Source organism: Protobothrops mucrosquamatus, unplaced genomic scaffold (genome assembly GCF_001527695.2).
Source record: "Protobothrops mucrosquamatus isolate PMUCROS unplaced genomic scaffold, P.Mucros_1.0 scaffold4644, whole genome shotgun sequence".
NCBI lineage: Eukaryota > Metazoa > Chordata > Lepidosauria > Squamata > Viperidae > Protobothrops > Protobothrops mucrosquamatus.
Genome location: NW_015390543.1, coordinates 85,630 through 109,088, shown reverse-complemented (window position 1 = coordinate 109,088; position 23,459 = coordinate 85,630). Strand labels below are relative to the sequence as shown.

General features: G+C 45.2%; 1 protein-coding gene across 1 annotated transcript in view; it reads left to right on the top strand.

Moving 5' to 3' along the window:
- The window catches only part of EP400 (E1A binding protein p400), a 71,135-nt gene that overhangs the window by 1,765 nt on the left and 45,911 nt on the right, over nucleotides 1–23,459 (top strand). The window contains exons 2-18 of the mRNA XM_029286703.1: nucleotides 2,800–2,910; nucleotides 6,412–6,499; nucleotides 7,736–7,843; nucleotides 8,548–8,951; nucleotides 9,656–9,961; nucleotides 11,309–11,494; nucleotides 13,066–13,206; nucleotides 13,807–13,885; nucleotides 14,798–14,850; nucleotides 15,488–15,545; nucleotides 16,612–16,701; nucleotides 17,776–17,871; nucleotides 19,096–19,289; nucleotides 20,116–20,293; nucleotides 20,383–20,519; nucleotides 21,607–21,776; nucleotides 22,882–23,056. Of these exons, the coding sequence (XP_029142536.1) occupies nucleotides 2,800–2,910; nucleotides 6,412–6,499; nucleotides 7,736–7,843; nucleotides 8,548–8,951; nucleotides 9,656–9,961; nucleotides 11,309–11,494; nucleotides 13,066–13,206; nucleotides 13,807–13,885; nucleotides 14,798–14,850; nucleotides 15,488–15,545; nucleotides 16,612–16,701; nucleotides 17,776–17,871; nucleotides 19,096–19,289; nucleotides 20,116–20,293; nucleotides 20,383–20,519; nucleotides 21,607–21,776; nucleotides 22,882–23,056 (2,574 nt within the window). The remainder of the gene's footprint in view (nucleotides 1–2,799; nucleotides 2,911–6,411; nucleotides 6,500–7,735; nucleotides 7,844–8,547; nucleotides 8,952–9,655; nucleotides 9,962–11,308; nucleotides 11,495–13,065; nucleotides 13,207–13,806; nucleotides 13,886–14,797; nucleotides 14,851–15,487; nucleotides 15,546–16,611; nucleotides 16,702–17,775; nucleotides 17,872–19,095; nucleotides 19,290–20,115; nucleotides 20,294–20,382; nucleotides 20,520–21,606; nucleotides 21,777–22,881; nucleotides 23,057–23,459) is intronic.

Genomic DNA, 23,459 nt, shown 5'->3' with positions numbered 1-23,459 from the left:
TGAGATGCTCTCCTAGTTATATCTCAAAAAGTATTATCAGAAAAGACTGTTTTAATAAGGAATCAGACCATTTATTTCTACTCGTATAGAGAAAAAGGGGCAGGAACTTGATCCAGTTCTGTGCCTCTTTTTACACATTTGCTGTGGAAGACAAAAATATATTAAATATCACGGATAGAAGCTAGATGTAATTTTTGGATCCTGATTCATGTCCCTTCATTATGTTTTTTTAAAAGTTGCAAATTGGTTACCCCAATCCAGTATTTTCTTCGATCGTCTTGCTGAAAATGTCCAATCTCCAGCTTTTTTTCTGAAAATAAAAAAGTTCTAATGTAATGCTTTGCATATGCTTTTTGAATTTAGTGAGACTTGTTAGGTAATTGTATACAGAATTGCAATCTAAAGTAGTTACAATTGAGAATTGCAACCTAAAGTTAAAACATGCCGTCAACATTTTATAAACTGGTGTTTGTTTATCTACTTTTATTTATTTGTAAAACTGCATAAACTTTGGCAATCTCTTATTCTGAACCGTGAGTACTCTTTATACACATCCACAACTTTTTTGAGAGAGAAAGAAAAGAAAATCTTTCATTGGAATTTTATTAACCGTTTATGTTCTACAATTCCAGTTTGAAGTGTCATTCGTTTAACAGAAAGTTGCTTTCTGAGATTATTTTTGAAGCCTCGTAAATTGACTCAGTCGCTGTTTAGCTTTGTTAAAAATATAGAATATATAGGTTTTGATTTGTAGGTACAGTTTCCTGAGAGGGGTTTAAATTATGGCAGATTTGGTTTTAATAAAAAAATAGTGAGTATAATTGTACTGTTAGTAAATTAATAGAATGTTTACCTCCGTCATAGCGATAATGGCTGTGTTCCTAAAAAAACTAGGGATGTTGAATGGAGAGCAGGCTTTCAAATTAGATGGATTGCTCATAAGGCATAATAAATATTCAGAAGGTAGTAAGTGCTGCATCTCCATCACACAGGAAATTAATTATTTTGTGCTGCTGAATTAATCCTAATAAAGCCAGGGGAAGCTATCACATTGATGTAATGTCCCTTTGTTTGATTTTAAACGTTTCATATTTAGGCAAAGGCTGCTTGTTTTAAAAGCAGGTATTATTGAGAAAGTCCTGTTAAAATCTGTTCACCTGAGAACTTTTCGGGACAAAATTAATGATGCTCTTTTCTGTTCATTGTGATAGTTTAAAAGATGGGCTTTTAACTGTCTCTCTCATCTTTTTTTAAATGGTCCCTTCGATTGATGCAATTGTTGGATTTTTGTGACACAAAAATCTTTGGCTTCCCGTTTTGAATCTGCAAGTAATCTTTATTTGATGTAGTTGTTGTTTAGCGGGACTGGGCAAATGTTTCTGGTCTCCACGATCCTCACTGAGATATCCAGCTAAATGTTTCTTACACGTTTATGCTCATTTTGGAAAATTGATTGGTAGGGTCAGTAAGGGGGGGGAACCAAAAACGGGTCTAAACGGATTCAGGAAAGATAGAAGAGAATATTTATAGTTCAGGGTTGACCTGCTTGGCTGTTTTCAGAATATTTATAGTTCAGGTTGACCTGCTTGGCTGTTTTCTTGCAGACGTTTCATGACCCAACTAGGAAACATCATCAGGGCTAGAAAGGAGTGGGGTTCACTCTCTTTTTTTATACTAGTGGCTTGCACTGTCAGTATTGGTGGGAATGTCCTTGGTGGCTGTTGTTTACCAACAATCAAGCAGTTAAACAATACTCCAATCAAGGAACTATCAACCTAGACCAGGGGTAGGCAACCTTGGCTCTTTTATGACTCGTGGACTTCAACTCCCAGAATTCCTGAGCCAGCCACGCTGAGGGGAAAGGGAGAGGTTTCCAAGCTGAGCCACGGTGGCTCAGGAATTCTGGGAGTTGAAGTCCACGAGTCATCAAAGAGCCCAGGTTGCCTACCCCTGACCTAGACAAACAATCCAACAGTCAACAACAGCCTAACGAAGGAGCCGCCGAGAACATTCCCACCAACTCTAGTCTGTAAAAAAGCGAGGGAATCCCCGCTGCCTTGTAACACTGATGACGTCACCTAATCAGGTCATGAAATGTCTGCAAGCTCAGAGCATGAAGGACCCCACAGGATGTAGGGAAAGCTTTCACAAAAAGCCATGGAAAACCAACTCGTCCAACCAGCAAATGACAGCGTGTTGACATGTTGACCTCTAAGGTTTTCCAATGTCTCTTTCCTTCCTTCGTATATTGTGACGTCCTTCTCTTCTTCACCATCTTCTGCTAAGCTAAAGCAACGCACCTCATCGCTCGTCTAGATGGGGCTGAGCATTATGGGAATGGTGGTGGTTGGTGGGGGAAGGGGGAGGTGTGCCCTCATTGCTTAATCAATGTCTGGGGCTCTTCTGAGTGTCTCCTGTCTGTCGTGCTACTTTTGTCGTTATGTTAGAAAGCCAAGATCTCCAACTTTAACCCAGGCTAACGTCTACATGCGATTTCAATGTAGACTTTTGCATGGCCAGAGGGAAATTACCTGCTGCTAGCTTGTCCCTCACTCTGTTTTGATATATAACCAAAACAACAACAACAGCAGCAACACACCACCCACCAGAACTCTTTAAACAAAAATAATCGGAGTGGAACGAAGTTACACCTTTTGTTCTCAGCCCCGTTTGCGGTAATGCAAAGCGGGACGCGTCGATCAGATTTTTCTTCTTTTGGGGAAGAGAAAAAGAGTCTGAAAGAGAAAAAAAAAATGATTTCCCCTTTTGTTTCCCCCCTCCCAAAATATCTCCTCTCAGGTAAAGGTTGTGACAGGCAAGGATGGGCAGACTGGTACTCCTGTTGCTATAGCAACCCAGCTTCCTCCAAATGTGTCTGCTGCTTTTTCAATTCAGCAGCAACCATTTCAGGTACTTTTTTTTCAATGGATTTCAAAAAAAAATAATAAATCTTAAGTTTCATCCCAGATGATGATGATGATAATACTGATGATCATTATTTTTGCTCAGTCAGATTTGATAATTGAAAGTGAAGTCTGGTGTGTTTTTTTTTTCTCCTTCTCCCACCCCATCAGCCCATCCATCCCTTCTCATTTTAGGAAAACGAGCAGTAAAACATTTAAACTTTTCCAATGCATGAGGGTTCGTGGGATACCCAGAAAGTTTATTTATTTATTTATTTATTTATTTACCTTGTCTCAAAGTTGCTGGCTGATTTCATTAACTTTTCAGCTTTTAACGTGTTCCACTTGGTTTGCTTGTCCTTTGGTTCTTTTGTATGTACTATCTCGTAACTGTGGGTCTCTCTCTCTCTCTGTGTGTGTGTCTCTCTCTCTCTGACTGTGGAATCCTTTCTACAAATTCTTTTTTGGGGGTCCGGTGTTGGTCCTCAAATGCTAACCTGCAAAAATGACAAGTTTGCAACCCTGCCTCCCTTCTTTCTGGTTCAGGTTGAGCTAGCCCATGTTATAAAGTCCAGCGGCATGCTAATTTATGGCCCAAGTGTATGCATTACAGGATTGCCGGATTAACTGTAAGTGCGACGAAGCGAGCATGGGGTCTGTGGCATGTGAATCCATAATACCTTGATTCGGTACTAATGACAGACCATGGTTGAGTGTTATCAAAAGGAGCCTTTGCAGATCTAGGACTAGGTGTTCTTTCTTCCTGCAGACAGGAGATGGATAGCTTTGGCATTTTGGTTTTAGACAATGAAGCTCTCAGCCTTGTTTGTTTGCTCTTAGGCGAAAAAAAAAATGGGATCCCCAAAAAACGTTTTAGATAAATAGATGCTTGCATCTTACATTTTATTTAAAAAAGATTTTTTTATAAATGTCCAGCGAGGCACCTACTAGACATTTTGAAAATGTCACGGTGGGGAATCCACTTTGACTCGGCACCAGGTTTTGGTTTTCATCTGTTTTCTTTAATAGTTTTACTTATTTTCTTATTTACTTATTTTCTTATTTTCATTTCTGTATCTTACTTAACTTCATTTTTGATTGGGAGCCACCCAGAGTTTGTTATAAGATGGGCAGCTATGTCAATGTCTTAAATCAATAAGGGGTAGCCAGTAGATTATTGATCAATAAATAAGATCAATAGAAATGTCAGGGGATATTGCCTTTCTCTGTTCTGCTTGTTTACTTAGAGTAGGCCCGTGGTGGCGAACCTATGGCACGCGTGCCACAGGTGGCACGCAGAGCCCTCTCTGTGGGCGCGCGCGCCGTCGCCCCAGTCCTAGGCCTTCAGCTGGGTTTTATAAAACCTTTTCACTTTAGGCCTCCGCCGCCATGTGCAAAAAAAACAAATTCAATCAGTCAATCAATTTCAACTTCTCATGGGAAAAAAAAAGATCTCGCAAAGTTGGAATTGATTGATTGAACTTCTTAGTCCCACCCAGTCTGCTGTTACCACCGCAGCCATGCCCACCCAATGGGCCACACCGACCCGGCACCCGACGATGCATAAGTGGGTTTTGGGTTGCAGTTTGGGCACTCGGTCTCTAAAAGGTTTGCCATCACTGGAGTAGGCCATTGCTTCTACAGTTCAGAAGCAACAGAGCTCTGGTGAGTGCAGAAATCATTAGGCAAGGAAAAGAGAGATGAGATATGCTTTCCCATTCATTCATTCATTTATGAAAATTTATATTGGTTTTCAGTGTGTCTGAAATAGGCTTAATAGGAACTCTGGAGATCAAGAATCCAATCCTTTGGTTAATGTCAATTTTTCCAGTGCATATTTCAACCTGAATATGGCTGCTGTAGGGCTGTATAAAAACGTTTGTTGACCCCAATGCTGCCCAGAGTCATTATGAATTGATTAGCCTGGAAATAAGCTAAATAAGTAAGTTTACAAAGCAGCCCAGAGAGTCTTATTACTTACTACAAGATTTGTAAGCCTCGTTATCAGGAGCAGCTTTTCCAAGTGATGCACACATTTCTTTACTGTGTCCTTACTGGTTCAGTAAAGACAAATGTCCATGCAGAAAATATCCAGGTCTTTTTATTTGAGGGAATTTGGGAGCGAACTTGACACAACGAACTTGACGGGGTTTAGATACTGAACGATTCGAAAGAAGTGCTTCTTCCCTCCCAAGCTAGATTATTGATTTTATTTTATTTATCAAATATATATCGCTACCTATCTGACTCAGGGCACCTCAGGGTGGGGCACAACAACAGATTTTTAAAAAAGAGGGTTAAAAAAAGCAAACACAGATATAAAAGACTCTATTAATAAACATCCTCTTTACTATAAATATGTCTTTAAACGATAATTAGTCAGAGTAGTAGAAGAAGAATAGAATAGAGCTGGAAGGGACCTTGGAGGCCTTCTAGTCCAGCCCCCTGCTCAAGCAGGAGAGTAATTTGTAATTTGTAGAGTAAGAGAATTCAAGGTGGGATCATTAGATGGTTAAGCAGATGCTCCATGCTTAATGGCAAAGCACCTCTTCCTTGGGTAGCACGGTGGAGAAAATGGCTGCCTTAGCAGCCCGTAAAACGGGTCTTCAAACTTGGCCCTTTTATGACTTGTGGACTTTAACTCCAGGAATTCCTCAGCAAGGATGCCTGGCTGAGGAATTCTGGGAGTTGAAGTCCACAAGTCGTAAAAGGGCCAAGTTTGAAGACCCCTGCCATAAAGTTTTAAGTAGAATCTTTTTACTGATTGTTGGGGGGGGAAAAATGAGGATGCGAGACAGAATGGGCATTTAATCTCATTTCATGGACACATCTCTCTCTCTCTCTTCTAATATGTAATCCCACACCCGTTATAAAAATAGCGATGTTCATTACCAAATCAGTGACAAGCTATGTGGGCTTCCTGGCTGTAGATACAAGAGTCCAAATGTCAGTAGCTTAGAAGAAAAACAAGGCAGAAATTTGCATCGGGAACTGGAGGGAATTATTTTCAGTCACACCGTAATGGCAAACTACTTCATCTTTCTTATTTAGAGGGAAGTTGAGAATTGGCAGGTAACGTCCCCGTTGCATGATTGTAGACGAGAGAAACAGGAGACAAGACAACAGTATTGGATTTTGGAGAAAGCCACCCATGTAATCTGGCAAGCACCGAGCTCTCCTGGATAGATCTGTTTGTAATGCAAAATAGGGGATCAGTTGATTAGACCGGGATGGTAGAAATACAAAGGCGAGAGGTTTGAGTTGGGAGAGAGAAAGCTCTTAGCCTATTGTATTGTTAGGAAAGAGAGATCCAGCCAAGTGGCACATCCGCAGCTTTTATATTTGTGATCGACAGGATCTTTACCAAACGAATACAAAGGCAAACCGTTGGAAATCAAAATAAGCTCACATTCCTTCACTGTCGACTTTTTAAAAACAAGGGTGAACTGCCTTTAAAAAAAAATAAAATAACTGTCTCCCACTCACAGACTGTTCTGTTTTACAATAGCAGGTGCATGCAGGGACTCCAGTAACTGGAACGGTGAATGCGATAGAAATTGAAGCCTTTAAGAGACAACAAGCACTTACATCAGCAGGTATGGCCTCCTCCTCTTCCTCCTCCTCCTCCTCCTCCTCCTCCTCCTCCTCCTCCTCGTTCTGCAGAACTTTTCCAGTCCCTTTAGGGTCTCAACCCGAAGACGGCTTCGATTCGCACTTTTATTAAAACCGCCACTCCTCAACTTGATCCTTTGGCCAGGCTCTTGCGACGGAAAAGTCCCATCCTGTCAGGTTCTCCTCCAGCGGCCGTATTTGGAGGAACAACATCTTCAACCGCACGCTCCTTTCCTAGTCTTGATTTAAAAACAAAACAAAAACCCAGCCACAGTACAGAACAGTACAGGTGGTCCCCGGCTTACGACCACGAGCGAGCCCCAGATTTATGTCGCTAAGCACAATATTCGTTAAGCCGAGTTCTGCCCCATGTTTACGACCTTTCTCGCCACCCTTGTTAAGCGGATCCCTGCAGTCGTTAAGTTACTAAACGACGTTAAGTGAATCTGGCTTCCCCCGTTGACTTTGTGAAAAAGTCACAAAAGGGGAGGGGGGGAGACACGCCAACCGTCATAAGTACGAACCAGTTGCCAAGCGTCTGAATCCCGAACACGTGACCCTGGGGGGGGTGCCGCAACGGTCGCAAGTGTGAAAAGCGGTCCTAGGTCCCTTTTTTCAGCGCCCTTGTAACTTTGGCCACTAAGCAAACCGTCGTAAGTCGAGGACTACCTGTGTTTTTAAAGTATCTTTTAGGGCCAAACCCCCTCCTGGTAGGCTGGTTGATAGCGACGTTCGGAACTCCCAGGGAGCAGCGTTGCAAACTGTATAACCCAGTGGTGGCGAACCTATGGCACGGGTGCCAGAGGCGGCACTCAGAGCCCTCTCGGTGGGCACGCGCGCCGTTGCCCCAGTCCTAGGCCTTCAGCTGGCTTTTATAAAACCTTTTCACTTTAGGCCTCCGCCGCCGGGTGCAAAAACAAAAAAAAAAAGGTTCAATCAGTCAATTTCAACTCGCGGGGAAAAAAAAGATCTCGCAAAGTTGGAATTGATTGATTGAACTTTTTAGTCCCACCCAGTCTGCCGTTACCACCGCGGCCACGCCCACCCAATGGGCCATGCCCACCCGGCACCCAACGATGCATAAGTGGGTTTTGGGTTGCACTTTGGGCACGCGGTCTCTAAAAGGTTCGCCATCCCTGGTATAACCTGACAACACACACACACACCCCTGCCTCCTTGTGCATTTATCCTGCCATAAATGGAAATTTGAATATCACCAGATTCGTCTAAGAGAGCCCGAATTGACGTGGGCCGTCACGGGATGGTTTTTCAGCATCCAGGCGTGGCCTCGGGAGTCCCTCTTCAACAGCTCATGCCAACTGCACAAGGTACTGTGTGGCCACCTGCCAGCCGCCCGTTAATTTGGCAAAGGGGCGGGGCGAGGGAAGCAGAAGCCTGCTTGAATTAAATTTTCTTTTCTTTTTTTCTTTTTTTGAGCGCTCTGGTTCTGCCCCCCCACCCCTCACCCCCTTGCAAATTAACGTTGGGCATGAAGTGGCTTGCTCGTGTCAAAAAGAGGCCGGGGAATGCGATGCATGCGGCATGGGGGGAGAAAAAAAAAACCCAACCACTCATGCGTGACGAAGCCGAAATAATTAGTCCTGGAACCCCAGTGGTTCTTTTTTTCCCCCCTTTTTCTCTTAGTGCCTCCATTTCTCTTTTGCGTTCGATTTTGGTTTTTGTTTCATAACTACCTATCGACACTTCTTAAGGACGTTCATTTAGCCATTTAGTTCATCTTGAGGTTTGCTTCCCGCCGGTCGATTCACTAGGCCAAATCTTCAAGTTGTGCCGGTGGTTTCTGTTGCCGGGATTCCCCAGTGACTCTGAATTTGCCGGTTCACGAAGAGGGTTGGTTTATTTAACTGATCCGAGTTTATATATATATTTACGGTTTATTTACTGGAGCGGCCAAGTAAGTAATTCGGTGGACGTTTCACGTCTTCACCGTGCCCCGGCGTGCTGCCATTGTACGTTTTTGAGTGAGCCTGGCCTCCTTAATTCTTATTTTTTTTTTTTTTTTGCTTTGCAGGTGGAATGCCTCCTACCCCTCAGACTGTGCAGCTGACGGGTCAGAAGCAGAGCCAGCAGCAGTATGATCCTTCTAAAGGTCCCCCGGTGCAGAATGCAGCCAGTCTCCACACCCCACCGCCTCAGCTGCCCGGTAGACTGCAGTCAAGCAACGTGCCCATCACCTCTCTTCCACCAACGCTGCAGCTGGCGCCCCAAGCAACTCAGATGAATGACCCGCCGGTGCAGCAAGCGGCGATTCACGTGAAGGCTCAGCCCCAAAGCGTTACGGTCACTGCTGCTGCTGCTGTGTCCCATGGCCAGGTCCAAGCACCATCCCAGCCACAAGTGCAGCCGACGGCGCATGGGCCGGGACAGATGGCCCCCTCCCAGGTGGTGCCCTCTCAAGCTCCAGCCCCACAGCAGGTAGGTAGATCCAGTTACTTGGCATTTTAGTCAGGGATGAGAGTCCATTCTAAAGGGTAAAAGATTTCCTCTGTAAAACTCTTTTTTTTTTTAAAAAAAAAAGATAGAAATATGAATGACCTTGCAAGATAAAATCTAAAGGGCGTAGGGGCAGCATTAAAGGCAAAACGTAGCTAGCATTCTTGATTCTCAGTCAATTATCCTTGTTTAAGAGGCATTGTAAATGCGAGTGGTCTATGCCCGTGTATTTCTTTCTGCAGCCCACAGTTGTGTGATCATGCACATTTTTCTGTTGGTAACTAGAGACCTCATTGTGTATGAAAACTAACAGGCTTAGACCAGGGGTCTTCAACCCCTGGTCCGTGGACCAATACCGGGCCACGGCATGCCAGCAACCGGTCCTCACAAACAAGCAAAGCCCCATCCGTGAGATGCAGGCAGCACACAAAACCACACACCCTCCAGTCCACGGAAAAACTTCTCTCCACGGAACCGGTCCCTGGTGCCCTAAAGGTTGGGGATCTCTGGGTTAGACTATCTACTGTTCAGATCCAAGACCAGAGCATTAATGCTTCCTTTCAACAAGGGTGAATGTGTGTATATATTTTTCTGTTTGACTGCTACTCTAAAACAGAATATGGTTTATCCCTCGAAGCTGTTTGCTATTCTAAACTTGTACCCTAATTTATGTGTGTTCTTTGTAGATCACAACCCTGGCTCGTCCCTCCTCCGACTCTAACCAAAACTCCCAGCGTATTTCAGCAAGTGTGGTTCCTCCTACCTCAAGCAACCCGCCAACTTCTGTTGCCAATTCTGCGCCACAAACTACGCACTCAGCCCAAGCCAACCGATCCTCGCCAGGGACAAATAAATCAGCCTCTCCCGTTGCCGCCAAACCCCCAGGGCTGGCAGTGGCAGCAGCACCCAAAACTCAGAACACAGCACAAAACACCACAGCAGCCCTGCCCCAGGACAGCGCACACGAGAAGTTGGCTGAGCAAGTGAAGTTGGTAAGAGTTTTTCTTTCCCCCCTGATGCCAAAAAAAAGTCACTTGTGACCATTTTTCACACTTACGACCGTTGCAGCATCCCCATGGTCACGTGGTCAACATTCAGACACTTGTGAACTGACTCATGTTTATGATCATGAGCCATGGTGGCGCAGTGGTTAGAATGCAGTATTGCAGGCTAACTCTGCCAACTGCTAGCAGTTCGATTCTCACCGGCTCAAGGTTGTCTCAGCCTTCCATCCTTCTGAGGTTGATAAAATGAGGACCCAGATTGTTGGGGGGTAATAGGCTGACTCTGTAAACCGCTTAGAGAGGGCTGTAAAGTACTGTGAAGCGGTATATAAGTCTAAGGGTTATTGCTAGTGCTATTGCTCCTTCCTTCCTTCCTTCCTTCCTTCCTTCCTTCCTTCCTTCCTTCCTTCCTTCCTTCCTTCCTTCCTTCCTTCCTTCCTTTATGTGCAGTGGTTAGAATGCAGTATTGCAGACTAATTCTGCCGCCTGCCAGCAGTTTGATCTTGACTGGCTCAAGGTTGACTCAGCCTTCCATCCTTCCAAGGTCGGTAAAATGAGGACCCAGATTGTTGGGGGGCAACAGGCTGACTCTGTAAACCGCTTAGAGAGGGCTGTAAAGCACCATGAAGCGGTATATAAGTCTAAGTGCTTTTGCTAGTGCTATTAACCGATAAATAGCTGTATGCCAACCATCTGGCCATTTCAGTCCATAGTCTGAAAGATGATGTCCACGTTCCAGGTTTAAGATTTAACAGAATAACAGAGTTGGAAGGGACCTTGGAGGTCTTCTAGGCAAATGGTTAGTGGGTTTTATTCATAAGTCAATGGGTATTAGATCGTATCCTTTGTTTTTGATCAAACGAAATGTACATTTGTGCCATACTGCTATGCAAATACCTTTGGAAGTAAAATCCAGTAAATTCAGTATACATTAATCCCCCAAATACATAGGATTGTAGCCAAAATCCACTTAAAAGTAGGATATGGCATCAAAAATATTGAGGAATTCCAAAACAAGTCGTTTTTAAAGAATAATGCATAACCAAGATAACCATCACGTTGTCTAATGGTTTCCTAATCTCTTAAAAGCCTCAAGTATTGAAGCACCCACAACCTCTGCATGAATTAATTGTTTTCACTGTCAGGAAATTTCTCCTTAGTTCTAGGTTGCTTCTCTCTTTGATAAATTTCATCCATTGCTTCTTGGGCTCAGTTATGGCCGTAAGTCAGGGACTGTTGGTAATGAATTCTTCAACTAAAGCTCCCTCCTTTCTTTCGATGTCACGAGAAACCCTAGCCACCAACTTACCGTTCTCCCTTGCTTGCTTCCACAAGGAAAACCACGTTCACCAACGCATCGCGGAGCTGAGAAAAGAAGGCTTATGGTCTCTGAGACGGCTACCAAAACTTCAGGAGGCCCCCAGGCCCAAATCTCAGTGGGATTATCTCCTGGAGGAGATGCAGTGGATGGCAACAGATTTTGCCCAAGAAAGACGATGGAAGATGGCCACTGCCAAGAAGGTCTGGATGATGGTTATTTGTCATTCCTTCGCAAAGCCCAGAATGAAGAAACGTGAAAGAAACCAGGGTCCTCAATATAATCTATAAACTATAATCCTAGTTTTCTGGTTCAAACAAACGGGGGTGCTAGTTTAGCTAGCCACAAACTGTTGAATAATGGCACACCCAAGTGGAAGAGGTTGGTATGAGATGGAGTGGGTTGATGTAAGGTTTGTACGCAAGACTACTTAACCCAAGAGGTATCTATTCGTGCGTAAGTCAGGATACAGTTAGCAGAAGCTTTCGTGATCACAATGCTTCTTTTGTGAGCTGTTTCTGTTGATGTTCTCCAGGATGCTGACTTCTTCTGCAGCTCCTGAGCAAACCCACTTGTACATTTTTATTCCTTGCATTTATGGATCAAATACATCCATTCGGTTTATTCCCAGTCTTTTTGTTCGGGTGAACTGTCAAAAGAACGAACACAAAGCAAATATTGCTATTCAGTTTAATATTTTAAAACTAAAATTCAGATAATGATTTCAAAAGCTTCCCGATAAGATGCAGACTAGTGTAGAGAGAGGCATCTTTACAAACTTAGAAAATCTGGATGGGGAATTCTGGGCCTTGAAGTCCAGGCGTCTTAAAAGTTGCCAAGGTTGAAAAATTCTAATTTAGATGTATTGCTGCTGCCGTTCCCAGAATTTCTTCGCTAGGAAGAGTCCCGGGAGCTGAGGAATTCTGTGAATTAAAAGGTCAGGCAGATCCCGCGTGCTGGTTTGAAGGAAGCTGCTGTAGTCAGGATTATTTAAACTTTTATATACGGGAGCTTTCAAAAAGTTAATGATCAATGCAAAAAAAAAAAAAAGCTAGCTTTTTCATATATGTGGCATAATAGAATACAACATTAATGCATGAAAAATTCACAAAAAGCAGTATTTAAAATGTCTGTCAAACATGGCTGTTAAAAACAGGGCTGTGGAGTCGGAGTCGGAGGAAATTTTGGGTACCTGGAGTCGGAGTCGGCAAACAATGCACCGACTCCGACTCCTACTAAATTTAGATTGGAATTTTAAAAAAAAGCAAGTTTAAATGTCCCAATTCACAAAAAGTTATAATTAATGACTTCTCTACTGTAAGAATAAAGACCAATGCATGCAGTGCCTCACGTAAGCGCAAAACGAACACGTTAAGTGACCGTGAAGAAGCATGCTTTTCATGTGCTTCACTATATGGCACGCAACGCACAATTAGGAGTGGCAATACTTATACTTTCCATAGTGTTGTGTTCTGCTGTTACAGGGAACGCAGCGCCCATGGGTAACCTAGCCTCTCCCAGCCAGCAGTCCTGTGGTAATGACATGTATGTTGCCTTTCTTTCCTTCAAGGAATCTATAAAATACATTCGCATATTAATACAGAGGAGTCGGGGAGTCAGAGTCGGAAGTACAAAAAACTGAGGAGTCGGAGTCGGAACATTTATCTACCGACTCCACAGCCCTGGTTAAAAATAGCTTGTTAAAGACAGAGCTGTGATAAATTGGTGGAAGACCCCACTGTCTAGCAATTCTCCTTTTAAATTTTTACGTTAGATGGTCAGGACAGTGGCCCGCTACCACGAAGAGAAGCACCTCAACGCAGAGAGGGTTAAGAAGGAAGAGAAGACCAAACTAAGGCGCATCGCTGCTACAATTGCCAGAGAAATAGAATATTTCTGGTCGAATATCGAACAGGTAATCCTTCTCTTTCTTTGCCAGTCACTTTTGAAGCCCTCAAACTGGGGGGTGGGAGGAATGCTCCCTGGAATGATATTCTGTTCACCCTGGATGAACTGGACTCCCAGATAGAGATTCACATTTCATGTGTCCCGTGTCAGTCCAGAAAACTGCATGCAGCTCTGATGTTCAAATTTCCCAGCTTCTCTGGGGCGTGAGCGGACTTGAGGGTGGCTGAGAATTTTGACCAAAGGGGCCTTTTGCACAAAGCCATTGTGGTTCCTTCGCTTGGCTGGAGGGAAGATCACTCTGTCCCTGCTCAAGGACTTTTTTAAATCTTCCCTTGTTAGGAGTTGACAGAGATCACGGGGCTAAATTCGACTGGGAAAATTTGACTGGCTTTGAAATTATCTCTTTCTATCATTAGAAGATTCATTCTCAGGTGAAATAACATCTTGGAAAGACCCCCTTACCTGGACGCCGCTGCTTAGAGGCCACTCAATTCAGTTTCTCTGCCAGGTTTGTCCCGGTGACACATAGGCGACTGTCAAGCGAATGCAAACATCCTAACAATTCACAAGTGGGGTTATCAATCTATTTCTGCCCTATTTCTTTTAGGTGGTAGAAATAAAGCTGCAGATTGAATTTCAAGAGAAAAGGAGGAAAGCGTTGAACTTAAAGAGGCGTGCAAAGAAAGGTAGTTTTCTGGTCATTTGCTGCAAAACGAGATTGCAATATGATAGACAGGAAGCTGTGGGGGGGGGCATCCTCGGGGCTCTCTGAGCTTGGGGGTTTTCTTGCATAACGTCTCATTACCAAAGTAGGTAACGTCATCAGGGCGGTATCATTTTGCATGTTGCAAACCAGGAAGTCCGTTCTTGCTCAAGAGTTACGGTGATTTTTAAAACCACTCTTTTAAAATGGTCAGATCCTGCTGGGCTGCAGTGGTCCTGCTGTCTCTTAATCCTAGCTTATTATTATTATTTTAACTTTGGGGGCGAATTTCATTTTTTTTCATTGTTCCTTAGGTATGATTTTAAGAGAGAACTTGGATTCTTTAGGTTTCATTTAAAAATAAATAAATAAATTACCACACGGGAATATGGAACATTCTCTTTCACCGGGTTTTCTTTTCTTGCTCCTGGCTGAATTTACATGCTAGGCCAGTGATGGCGAACCTTTTAGAGACCGCGTGCCCAAAGTGCAACCCAAACCCCACTTATGTATCGTCAGGTGCCGGGTGGGTGTGGCCCATTGGGTTGGGCGTGGCCCATTGGGTGGGCATGGCCCATTGGGTGGGCGTGGCTGCGCTGGTAACGGCAGACTGGGTGGGACTAAAAAGTTCAATCAATCAATTCCAACTTTGCGAGATCTTTTTTATTTCCGCGACAAGTTGAAATTGATTGATTGAACCTTTTTTGTTTTTGCACATGGTGGCGGAGGCCTAATGCGAAAAGGTTTTATAAAAGCCAGCTGAAGGCCTAGGACTGGGGCGATGGCGCGCGTGCCCACAGAGAGGGCTGGTGCCATAGTTTCGTCACCACGGTGCTAGGCTAACATAAGGGGTTGTAACTTAGAAGGTGCCTAAAAAAGGGTAACCGTTTTGCAGGTAAAGATTCGAGACATTTAGAGGATCTCCTTCTGGAAAAAGAAAACAACTTGGTAAGTGATATCTTTTTTCCCCCTCCCATCTCCTGGTTGACAATTCTGGACATATTGCATGTTTTACTGTTCTTGAAATTATAATTGTTCAAGTCTATTTAGATAGCGGTAGATCTGCTGCCAGTAAATAGCTTTCTTGTACATAAGGAGTATAGTGGGAAGATGGGGAACTGTACTGGGAGACTGGTCCATAAAACAAAGCCATTGGTGGTGAGCTTCCTTTGATAACCTTTGAAGAAGGAAATTGCTTAACATCAAGTACCCACATCTCAGCCTCCTTCAATAATGTCTGCTGTGTTTGGCAGCTGTTTTCCATGAGCCCCGGTGGAGACCTTCCCCGTCCTCTTCTTCACAATTTTTTTTTGGGGGGGTTGGTCCTGTTCTGTTCCTCCTTGGAGGTAATTAACAATAAATCATGCATTTGCTGAACGGGGTTGGGCGAAGAACTCTCTAAAACAGATGCACAATATTTACCCCCAGAAATTGTGGGAGCTCCATCCCTGGAGATTTTCAAGAAGAAAATCTGGACATTCGCCTGTCTGGGACAGTATAGGTTCTCCTGCTTGAGCAGGGGGCTGGACTAGAAGACCTCCAAGGTCCCTTCCAACTCTATTCTATTTATATATTCATCTTGTAGGGTTCGTGGTCCCGTAGAAGAAAGAGAAAAGCAAGCACGTCCCTCACGGATGACGAAGGTCGGTGATGGGTGGTCTTCTGATCCACCCTTTTTATCTCATCTACTTGCGTTGCTCTACCCGTGTGGTAGAAGACATGAAAACTGAAACAAAATTGTACATCTCCAGTTTGGGGATTCCCTTTTAGTTCCAGAGGGAAAATAACTGTTCTGCTTTCGCCCGTTCAAGAATCAGACCAACATTTTGTGACAAAGCTTCTCAATTATTCTCGCTTGGCTGGTTTAGTTCTTCCCTCCAGCCCCCCCCAAAAAGATTGGGTTCTGTGAATTGTGAGATTTGGAGTTGGCCATTCTGGATACATAAAGACGGCCCTTATCGAATCGAGTGCATTGTTTAATATATACGATGCAGCTAAATTTATAGGTGTGACGTTAAAATTGAGGAGGCTGGGCTGTGTTCCTTGAGGCTGTGATGTCTCAAAGTTACCTGCCGTGTCGGAGAGAAAGAAATAAAGCAAAACAATAAAACAACAGCCCAGAAATATTCTCCCTAACAGATTTGCTGCTTTCAATTTACCAAAAAGAGCAGTTTTAAAAAAAAAATTAACTTGAAAAATGCAAGGTGGTCTACGTTTCAGCTTGAATGGGTGTCACTGCAAGTCCCGCTAGAGTTTCTAAAATAGCTTTAGAACTTCTGGATGTCAAAATTACAGCTATTCTGTAATTGTGATCATGGTCTAAGCCAGGGGTGTCAAACTGCCGGCCCGCGGGCCGGATGCGTCATGCCGAAAACGCGCCCACCCCATTGCCGGCAGTGGGAAAAAAGTCACGCTAACGGGACGTTGCGAGTTTGACACCCATCGCCTAAGCTGTTTAGCAGGGTATGAAATGATAGGATAACAAGAAATTCCTAAAATTTAAATCCATACCCATTAGCCAGGCTTTAAGGGAGAACCACCCACCCCAAATGGCATCATTAAAATGAACAGTCCGTTAATTGATTGGCTTGGAAAATACAGATGTCCGTTTGTATAGAATTCCTCGCGGGCAGGTAGAACGTTCCAGCACATGGATATTCCTTCCTCTTTTGGGCTTGACCTGTAGGTGGGCTGACTTTTTCTTTTCAGTGGAAGATGAGGAGGAGACAATAGAAGAGCAGGAGACGAAAGAAGGGAAGGTTAACCACCAACTGGAGCTGTCCACACTGGCGAAGGAAGGTGAGTGCAGTGGTTCTCCACCTTTTGTTCACCACGGACCCTTTTTAAATACCTTTTGTGGCCTCAGATTCTGGCCATGGACCCCCCCCCTGCTGCCCAGAGACTTAAGATTTAAATCATAACATTTCTTCAAGCCTTTGTGGATCCCCTGTGATGACATCGCAGCCCCCCCCCCCAGGTTGAGAACCACTGCCATAGGGCAGTGCCAAATATAGGTAACAGCCTATATCAGTGATGGCGAACCTATGGCAACCGTGCCAGAGGCGGCACTCAGAGCCCTCTCTGTGGGCACACAGGCCATGCCCTGGAGATGGCAACCGTCCCTCTTCAACCAGCCGCCCGCTAACTCGCCGAGGTCCCACATAGCCGGATGCATCCCAGCACCCATGCGCTCGCTGGCCTCTGTGTGCAGAGGTCAATGGTGTCAGGCAGCAGCCACCCCTACCCCTGCCTCGCCTTGCCTCGCCTCACCTCACTTCACCCTGCAGGACGAGCCTCCTGCCCACCGCCCCACCTGGCAGAGACCCCCTGGATCTCCCCCAACCCTCCCCAGCCCCCACAGGCGTCCCTCCCCACGTGCAACATTGAGGTGATCACGCCCACCTTGGCCACTCCCACCCAATCTGCCATGACCACCACAGCCACGCCCACCCAGTGGGCCACGCCCACCTGGCACCCGCCGATAAATAAGTGGGTTTTGGGTTGCAGTTCGGGCACTCGGTCTCTAAAAGTCTCGCCATCACTGGCCTATATTAACAGGGTTAATTGTTCAGCTCCTTGTTCAGCGATCATTCACAGTTACGACTGTGCTGAAGGGGTAGTGGGTCTGACCTGGCCTTGACAGTCCAGCCATCCCAAACTCTACCCCTGGTGTCTTTGGCACTTGGCAACCAGCTCACATTTACGACAGTTGCCCAGACTCAACTTCCAGACCGCTCTGCCTGGATAACCAAGAATCTTCATCAACGTATACGACAATTGTAGGATTCCCGTGTCACGAGATCACGATTTGTAAGCCAGCTTCTGGCAAGCAAAATCAATTCTGTTTCCCCCCCCCCCCCATCTCGTTCGTAGCTGAGCTGCCTTTGGATGATTTGATGAAGATGTACGAAGGAGCCTTTGCTGATAACTTCCACTGGCCAAAGCCGGAAGACGAGATGAGCGAAGAAGGTATTACGCTGGCAGAGTTTCCGTTCCAAATGCTTTCTTAGAAGGGACCAGCTTGGATGGAGAGAGGCTGTCACTCAGCTCCACTAGTGTAACCCTTGGTGTGAATATGGAATTTTGAGGTATTTGGGTGGGGGGCATTTTGAGATATCTGACCCCCTGTAGTCAGATCCGCTCCCGTCTGTTTGGCTCTCTGAAAGACCTTGAAGACCTGGCTGGGCCAACTAGCCTGAGGCCCTAATGGGGGGTGGGGTGGCGGGGTGGCACGTTGGAGGTGGCTGATGGCATAGACAGTCTTCTACCTCTCTGCTCCCTCCCTCTCCATCCTGCTTATATTTATTTAAATTGAATTTTTAAATACTGATTGTTTTAATGTCTATGGAGACTCGCAGTCGTCCAGGTCATAGTTATCCCAAAGATGCTTTTTCAGGAGGCAACTGGACTTTCTTGTTGTTTTTTTTCTTTGAAGACGTTTCGCTTCTCATCCCAGAAGCTTCTTCAGCCCTGACTGGATGGTGGGGGAATGGAAGGATTTATACTCCTTGCAAACAGCTGGTCATTTGCATCCTTTTAGAGAGTCCTTGAGGTCACTTGGAGGTTTACCTGTGTCCTCAAGGTCACCTGAGTAGTGAAATGGGTGTGCTGAAAGCAGTTCCAAGAAGACTCCACACCCATTTGCACCGCTCAGGTGACCCAGATAAACCTCAACGGCTCTCTAAAAGAAGGCAAATGACCAGCGGTCTGCAAGGAGCAGGGCTTTTTTTCAGCCGGAACGCGGCGGAACCGCGTTCCGGCACCTTTTTCCGGGCCGGCCGCACCGGAAATAGCCCCTCCCAAATTTTACTTGCATTCCTGTTCTCTAAAGGGGCGGTCCTAGGGTTTGATGAGGGCGTGGCCAGGTTTGAGTTCCGCCACCTTTTCTCCGAGAAAAAAAGCCCTGGCAAGGAGTATAAGTCCTTCCACTCCCCACCATCCAGTCAGAGCTGAAGAAGCTTCTTGGGTGAGAAACGAAACATCTTCAAAGAAAAAAAACCCAAGAAAGTCCAGTTGCCTTGCGAAAAAGCATCTTTGGGATTATTGTTTTAATGTTTTATTCAGTGTCTGGCTTTTGGTGAGATGAGTAGCATTCCAGTTGGATGGATGGATGAAATTATCTAGCCTAGCACTCATTAAAAGAATAAAAACAGAGGTTTTTTTTTTAAAAAAAAACATTTATTCTTTATTTAGAAATGGAAGATCACCTAGCCGAGAGGGAATTCTTTCCAAAGGAGGTCATCTCAATCGACTCCCTACTCAGCATCGATCAGTACAAGGGGGCCGAGAGAATGATGCCCGGGAAGAACCGCGGGCGAGACATAGCCGAAGTGGCGGCCACGGCAGAGGTCCTACTGCCGAAAGGCAGCGCCCGGATCACCACTGCGGTAAATCCATCCGTGTGGATTGGTCCTGATTTCACGGGTGGTGTACAGGTAATCCTCGGCTTGCAGCCTCGATCAAAGTTACGACGGCACTGAAACAAAATAGCCGATGACCGTTTTTCACATTTAACAACCGTTGCAGCATCCCCACGGTCGCTGTGAGCAAAATTCGGACGCTTGGCAACCGGTTCCTATTCACGACGGTTGCAGTATCCCTTTGCGACCGTCTGGCAAGATTTAGTTTAACAACTGCAAGGATCCGTTTTGACAAGCATGCAAAATGGAGTGAAATGGCGCCACAAACTTGCCTTGCGTAGAAATGGACATTCTCGTCTACGTTGTGGCCACAACACAGGTAGTCCTCAACTTTCAACAGTTCATTTAGTGACCGTTCAAAGTTACAAAGGCACCGAAGAAAGCGCCTGAGGATCGTTTTTCACACTTACGACCGTTACAGCATCCCCACTTGCCACAGTCGTCAAAGCGAATCCATGCGTTTGTTAAGTTAGCGATTCGGTTTGTTAAGTGGATTTGGTTTCCCCCTTCATTTTACTTGTCGGAAGGTCGCAAAAGGAGGATCGTGTGACCCCAGGACACGGCGACCATCCTAGACGTGAGTCAGTTGCCAAACCTCTGAATTTTGATCAGGTGACCCCAGTGGGGCTTCTGCAACAGTGTGAAAAATGGTCCCAAGTCTCCTTTTTTCCCCCTGGTGCCGTTGTAACTTCGAACGGTCCCTGAACAAACTGCCGTAAGTCGAGGACTCCCTGTCACGAACAGAGCAGCTGAATATCACGGAGAGGAAACACATGTGCGCAATTTCTTGCAGGTCAAATACAACACGCCTCCCCTCTTGTACGGCTCCCTCCGAGAGTATCAGAAGATTGGCCTGGATTGGTTGGCCAAGTTGTACAAGAAGAAGCTGAACGGCATCTTGGCCGACGAAGCCGGCCTCGGGAAGACGGTGCAGGTCATCGCCTTCTTCGCCCACCTGGCCTGCAACGAAGGTACGCGCTCTTACGGGGGTGTAAGCGGGTCAGGTGGCGGAACGAGGGACGGACCTCTTAGCATCTCTTCTTGTGGTCTTCCTGTCCAGGGGATTGGGGTCCTCACCTGGTCGTCGTCCGGAGTTGTCACATTCTGAAGTGGGAGCTGGAGCTCAAGCGTTGGTGCCCTGGTCTCAAACTCCTGCTCTACATTGGTACCCAGCGAGAACTAAGAATGAAAAGACAGGTAGGCCATTTTTAGAAGAGAATAAGAATAGAATACAGAGAATGGAATGGAATATAGGATGGGATGGGATGGGATGGGATGGAATAGAATAGAATAGAATAGAATAGAATAGAATAGAATAGAATAGAATACAGAATACAGAATACAGAATACAGAATACAGAATACAGAATACAAAATAGAATAGAATAGAATAGAATAGAATAGAATAGAATAGAATAGAATAGAATAGAATAGAATAGAATACAGAATAGAATATGGGATGGATGGGATGGAATAGAATAGAATAGAATTAGAATAGAATAGAATAGAATAGAATACAGAATACAAAATAGAATAGAATAGAATACAGAATAGAATAGAATATGGGATGGATGGGATGGAATAGAATAGAATTAGAATAGAATAGAATAGAATAGAATAGAATACAATAATAGAATAGAAAATAGAATAGAATAGAATAGAATACAGAATAAAATAGAATAGAATACAGAATAGAACAGAATAGAATATGGGATGGAATAGAATAGAATAGAATAGAATAGAATAGAATAGAATAGAATAGAATAGAATAGAATAGTTGAAAGGGACCTTGGAGATCCTCTAGTCCAACCCCCTGCTCAGGCAGGAGAACTTATACCATTTCAGACAAATGGGTTTTCTTAAGTCATGGTTTCTTATTCTTCAAAAAGAAATGTTTAAGTCGATGCCAAATGTTTTCCTGGAATGTTGTCACTCACATGAAAGAAAAGAGGGGAGTGGGATACAGGGGAAAATAACATTCCTGCAAGTTAATCCACAAGTTAATACAGATGTAGTTTCCAGGACCCAGTTCTCTAACTCTTTGTTTACTTTGCCTCCTTCCTTCCTTCCTTCCTTCCTTCCTTCCTTCCTTCCTTCCTTCCTTCCTTCCTTCCTTCCTTCCTTCCTTCCTTTCTTCCTCCTTCCCTCCCTCCCTCTCATTGTCTCTCTCATCCCTCCCTCCCTTCCCTCCCTCTCACTGCCTCTCTCGTCCCTTCCTTCCTTCCTTCCCTGCCCTTCCCATTCCCTATATCCTCCCTCTCTCCTTCCCTTCCCTCCTTCCGTAGGAGTGGACGGAGCCCAACAGTTTTAACGTCTGCATCACCTCCTACAAGCAGCTCTTCAAGGGCCACCAAGCCTTCATGAAGATACGATGGAAGTACCTCATTGTGGATGAGATGCAGCAGATCAAGAACATGACGGAGAAGCACTGGGAAGCCCTCTTCCACCTTCGCAGGTCTGGACCCCTTCAAAACCCGCCTTTTCTCCGCGGCCCCCCGTTTGGACCGCGTGGGCCCTGGTCCTTGTCCCGTAGGGTAGGCCCCTCCTGACCCTCCCTCCTTTGAGCCTTGCCTGGGCCAGGAATCCGAACTCGGCTTCTCTTTGGCTTACGTTCTGCTGCCGTTTGTCAGAAGAAGCTAAGGTAGTCCTCAACTTTCAAACATTCATTTAACGACAGTTCAAAGTTACACCCACACTGAAAAAAAGGGACTTGTGACCGTTTTCCACCCTTAACAGCGGTTGCAGCATCCCCACGATCCCGTGATCAAAATTCAGCCTCTTGGCAACTGGTTCGTATTTATGACGGTTGCAGCGATCGTGCGATCCTCTTTTGCGACCTTCTGACAAACAGTCAGCGCAGGGGCCAGATTCAGCTAACAGCCGGGTTGCTGAAGTGATTCCCTTAACAACTGTGGCAAGAAAGGGCGTAAAGCGAGGCAAAACTCACTGAAACAAAGGTCTCCCTTAGCAACAGAAAAGTCAGCCTCACTTGTGGTTGTAAGCTGAGGACTCTCCGTATTTCTGTGTAAATAGAAGCTGTGCATAATGGGATGTGGAGATGACCTTGGGGGACGAGAGGAAGAGTTAGATGAGGGAGGGAGGGAGGGAAGGAAGGAAGGAAAGGAGGAAGGAAGGAAGGAAGGAAGGAAGGAAGGAAGGAAGGAAGGAAGGAAGGAAGGAAGGAAGGAAGGAAGGGACGAGAGACAGGGAGGGAGGGAGGAACAAGAGAGTGAGGGAGGGAGGGAAAGAAGGAAGGGAGAGAGGGAAACGAGGGAGGGAAGGAAGGAAGAAAAAAGAGGGAAGGAAGGAAGGAAGGAAGGAAGGCAAAGTAAAGAAAGAGTTAGAGAACTGGTCCTGGAATCTACACAAACAGATGCTTAGCAGTCAGAGGGAAAAACTTAGGAAGGATCCTCCCTAATTGTTAAAAGTAGCAGTGGGAAGTTTGGACCTTCAGACTTGTCAGATTTCGTTAATGTGACCTCACACTAACGTCGGTCATTTTGTTGTGTCCTTTGGCTGGCTTCCTCTGGGAGGGCTGACGCTGTGCCTCTCTTTTGTAGTCAGTACCGCTTACTCCTGATCGATACCCCTCTGCACAACACCTTGATGGAACTGTGGACCATGGTGCACTTCCTGATTCCAGGAATCTCCAAAGCTTATCTGGATTTCCCCGTGAAAGCTGCCAACGAGGAGAACCAAGACTATTGCCATAAGCTGGTCATCAGGCTGCACCGGGTGAGTCCCCCAAGCCGGGCGCTGGAATTGGGCACAGGGCTATCCCGGTTTCTACTCAGCAAATAGGATTTGACCAAGCTTCTGTTAGAAATAGAAAACTGGCAGCAGAAAAAGACCTAGAGGTCCATCAAGTTCTGCCCTTTGAGTTTATTTGCTTTTTGTTCCCTCCCTCCCTCCCTCCCTCCCTCCCTCCTTCCTTCCTTCCTTTCTTTCTTCCTTCCTTCCTTCTTTCTTTCTTTCTTTCTTTTCAGTTGCCTCTTGAAAAAGCACCTTTGGCACAATCATGATTGGATGACTGAAAATCTTCTTAGACTTCCTTCATCCCTCCCTCCCTCCCTCCCTCCTTTCTTTCTTTCTTTCTTTCTTTCTTTCTTTCTTTCTTTCTTTCTTTCTTTCTTTCTTT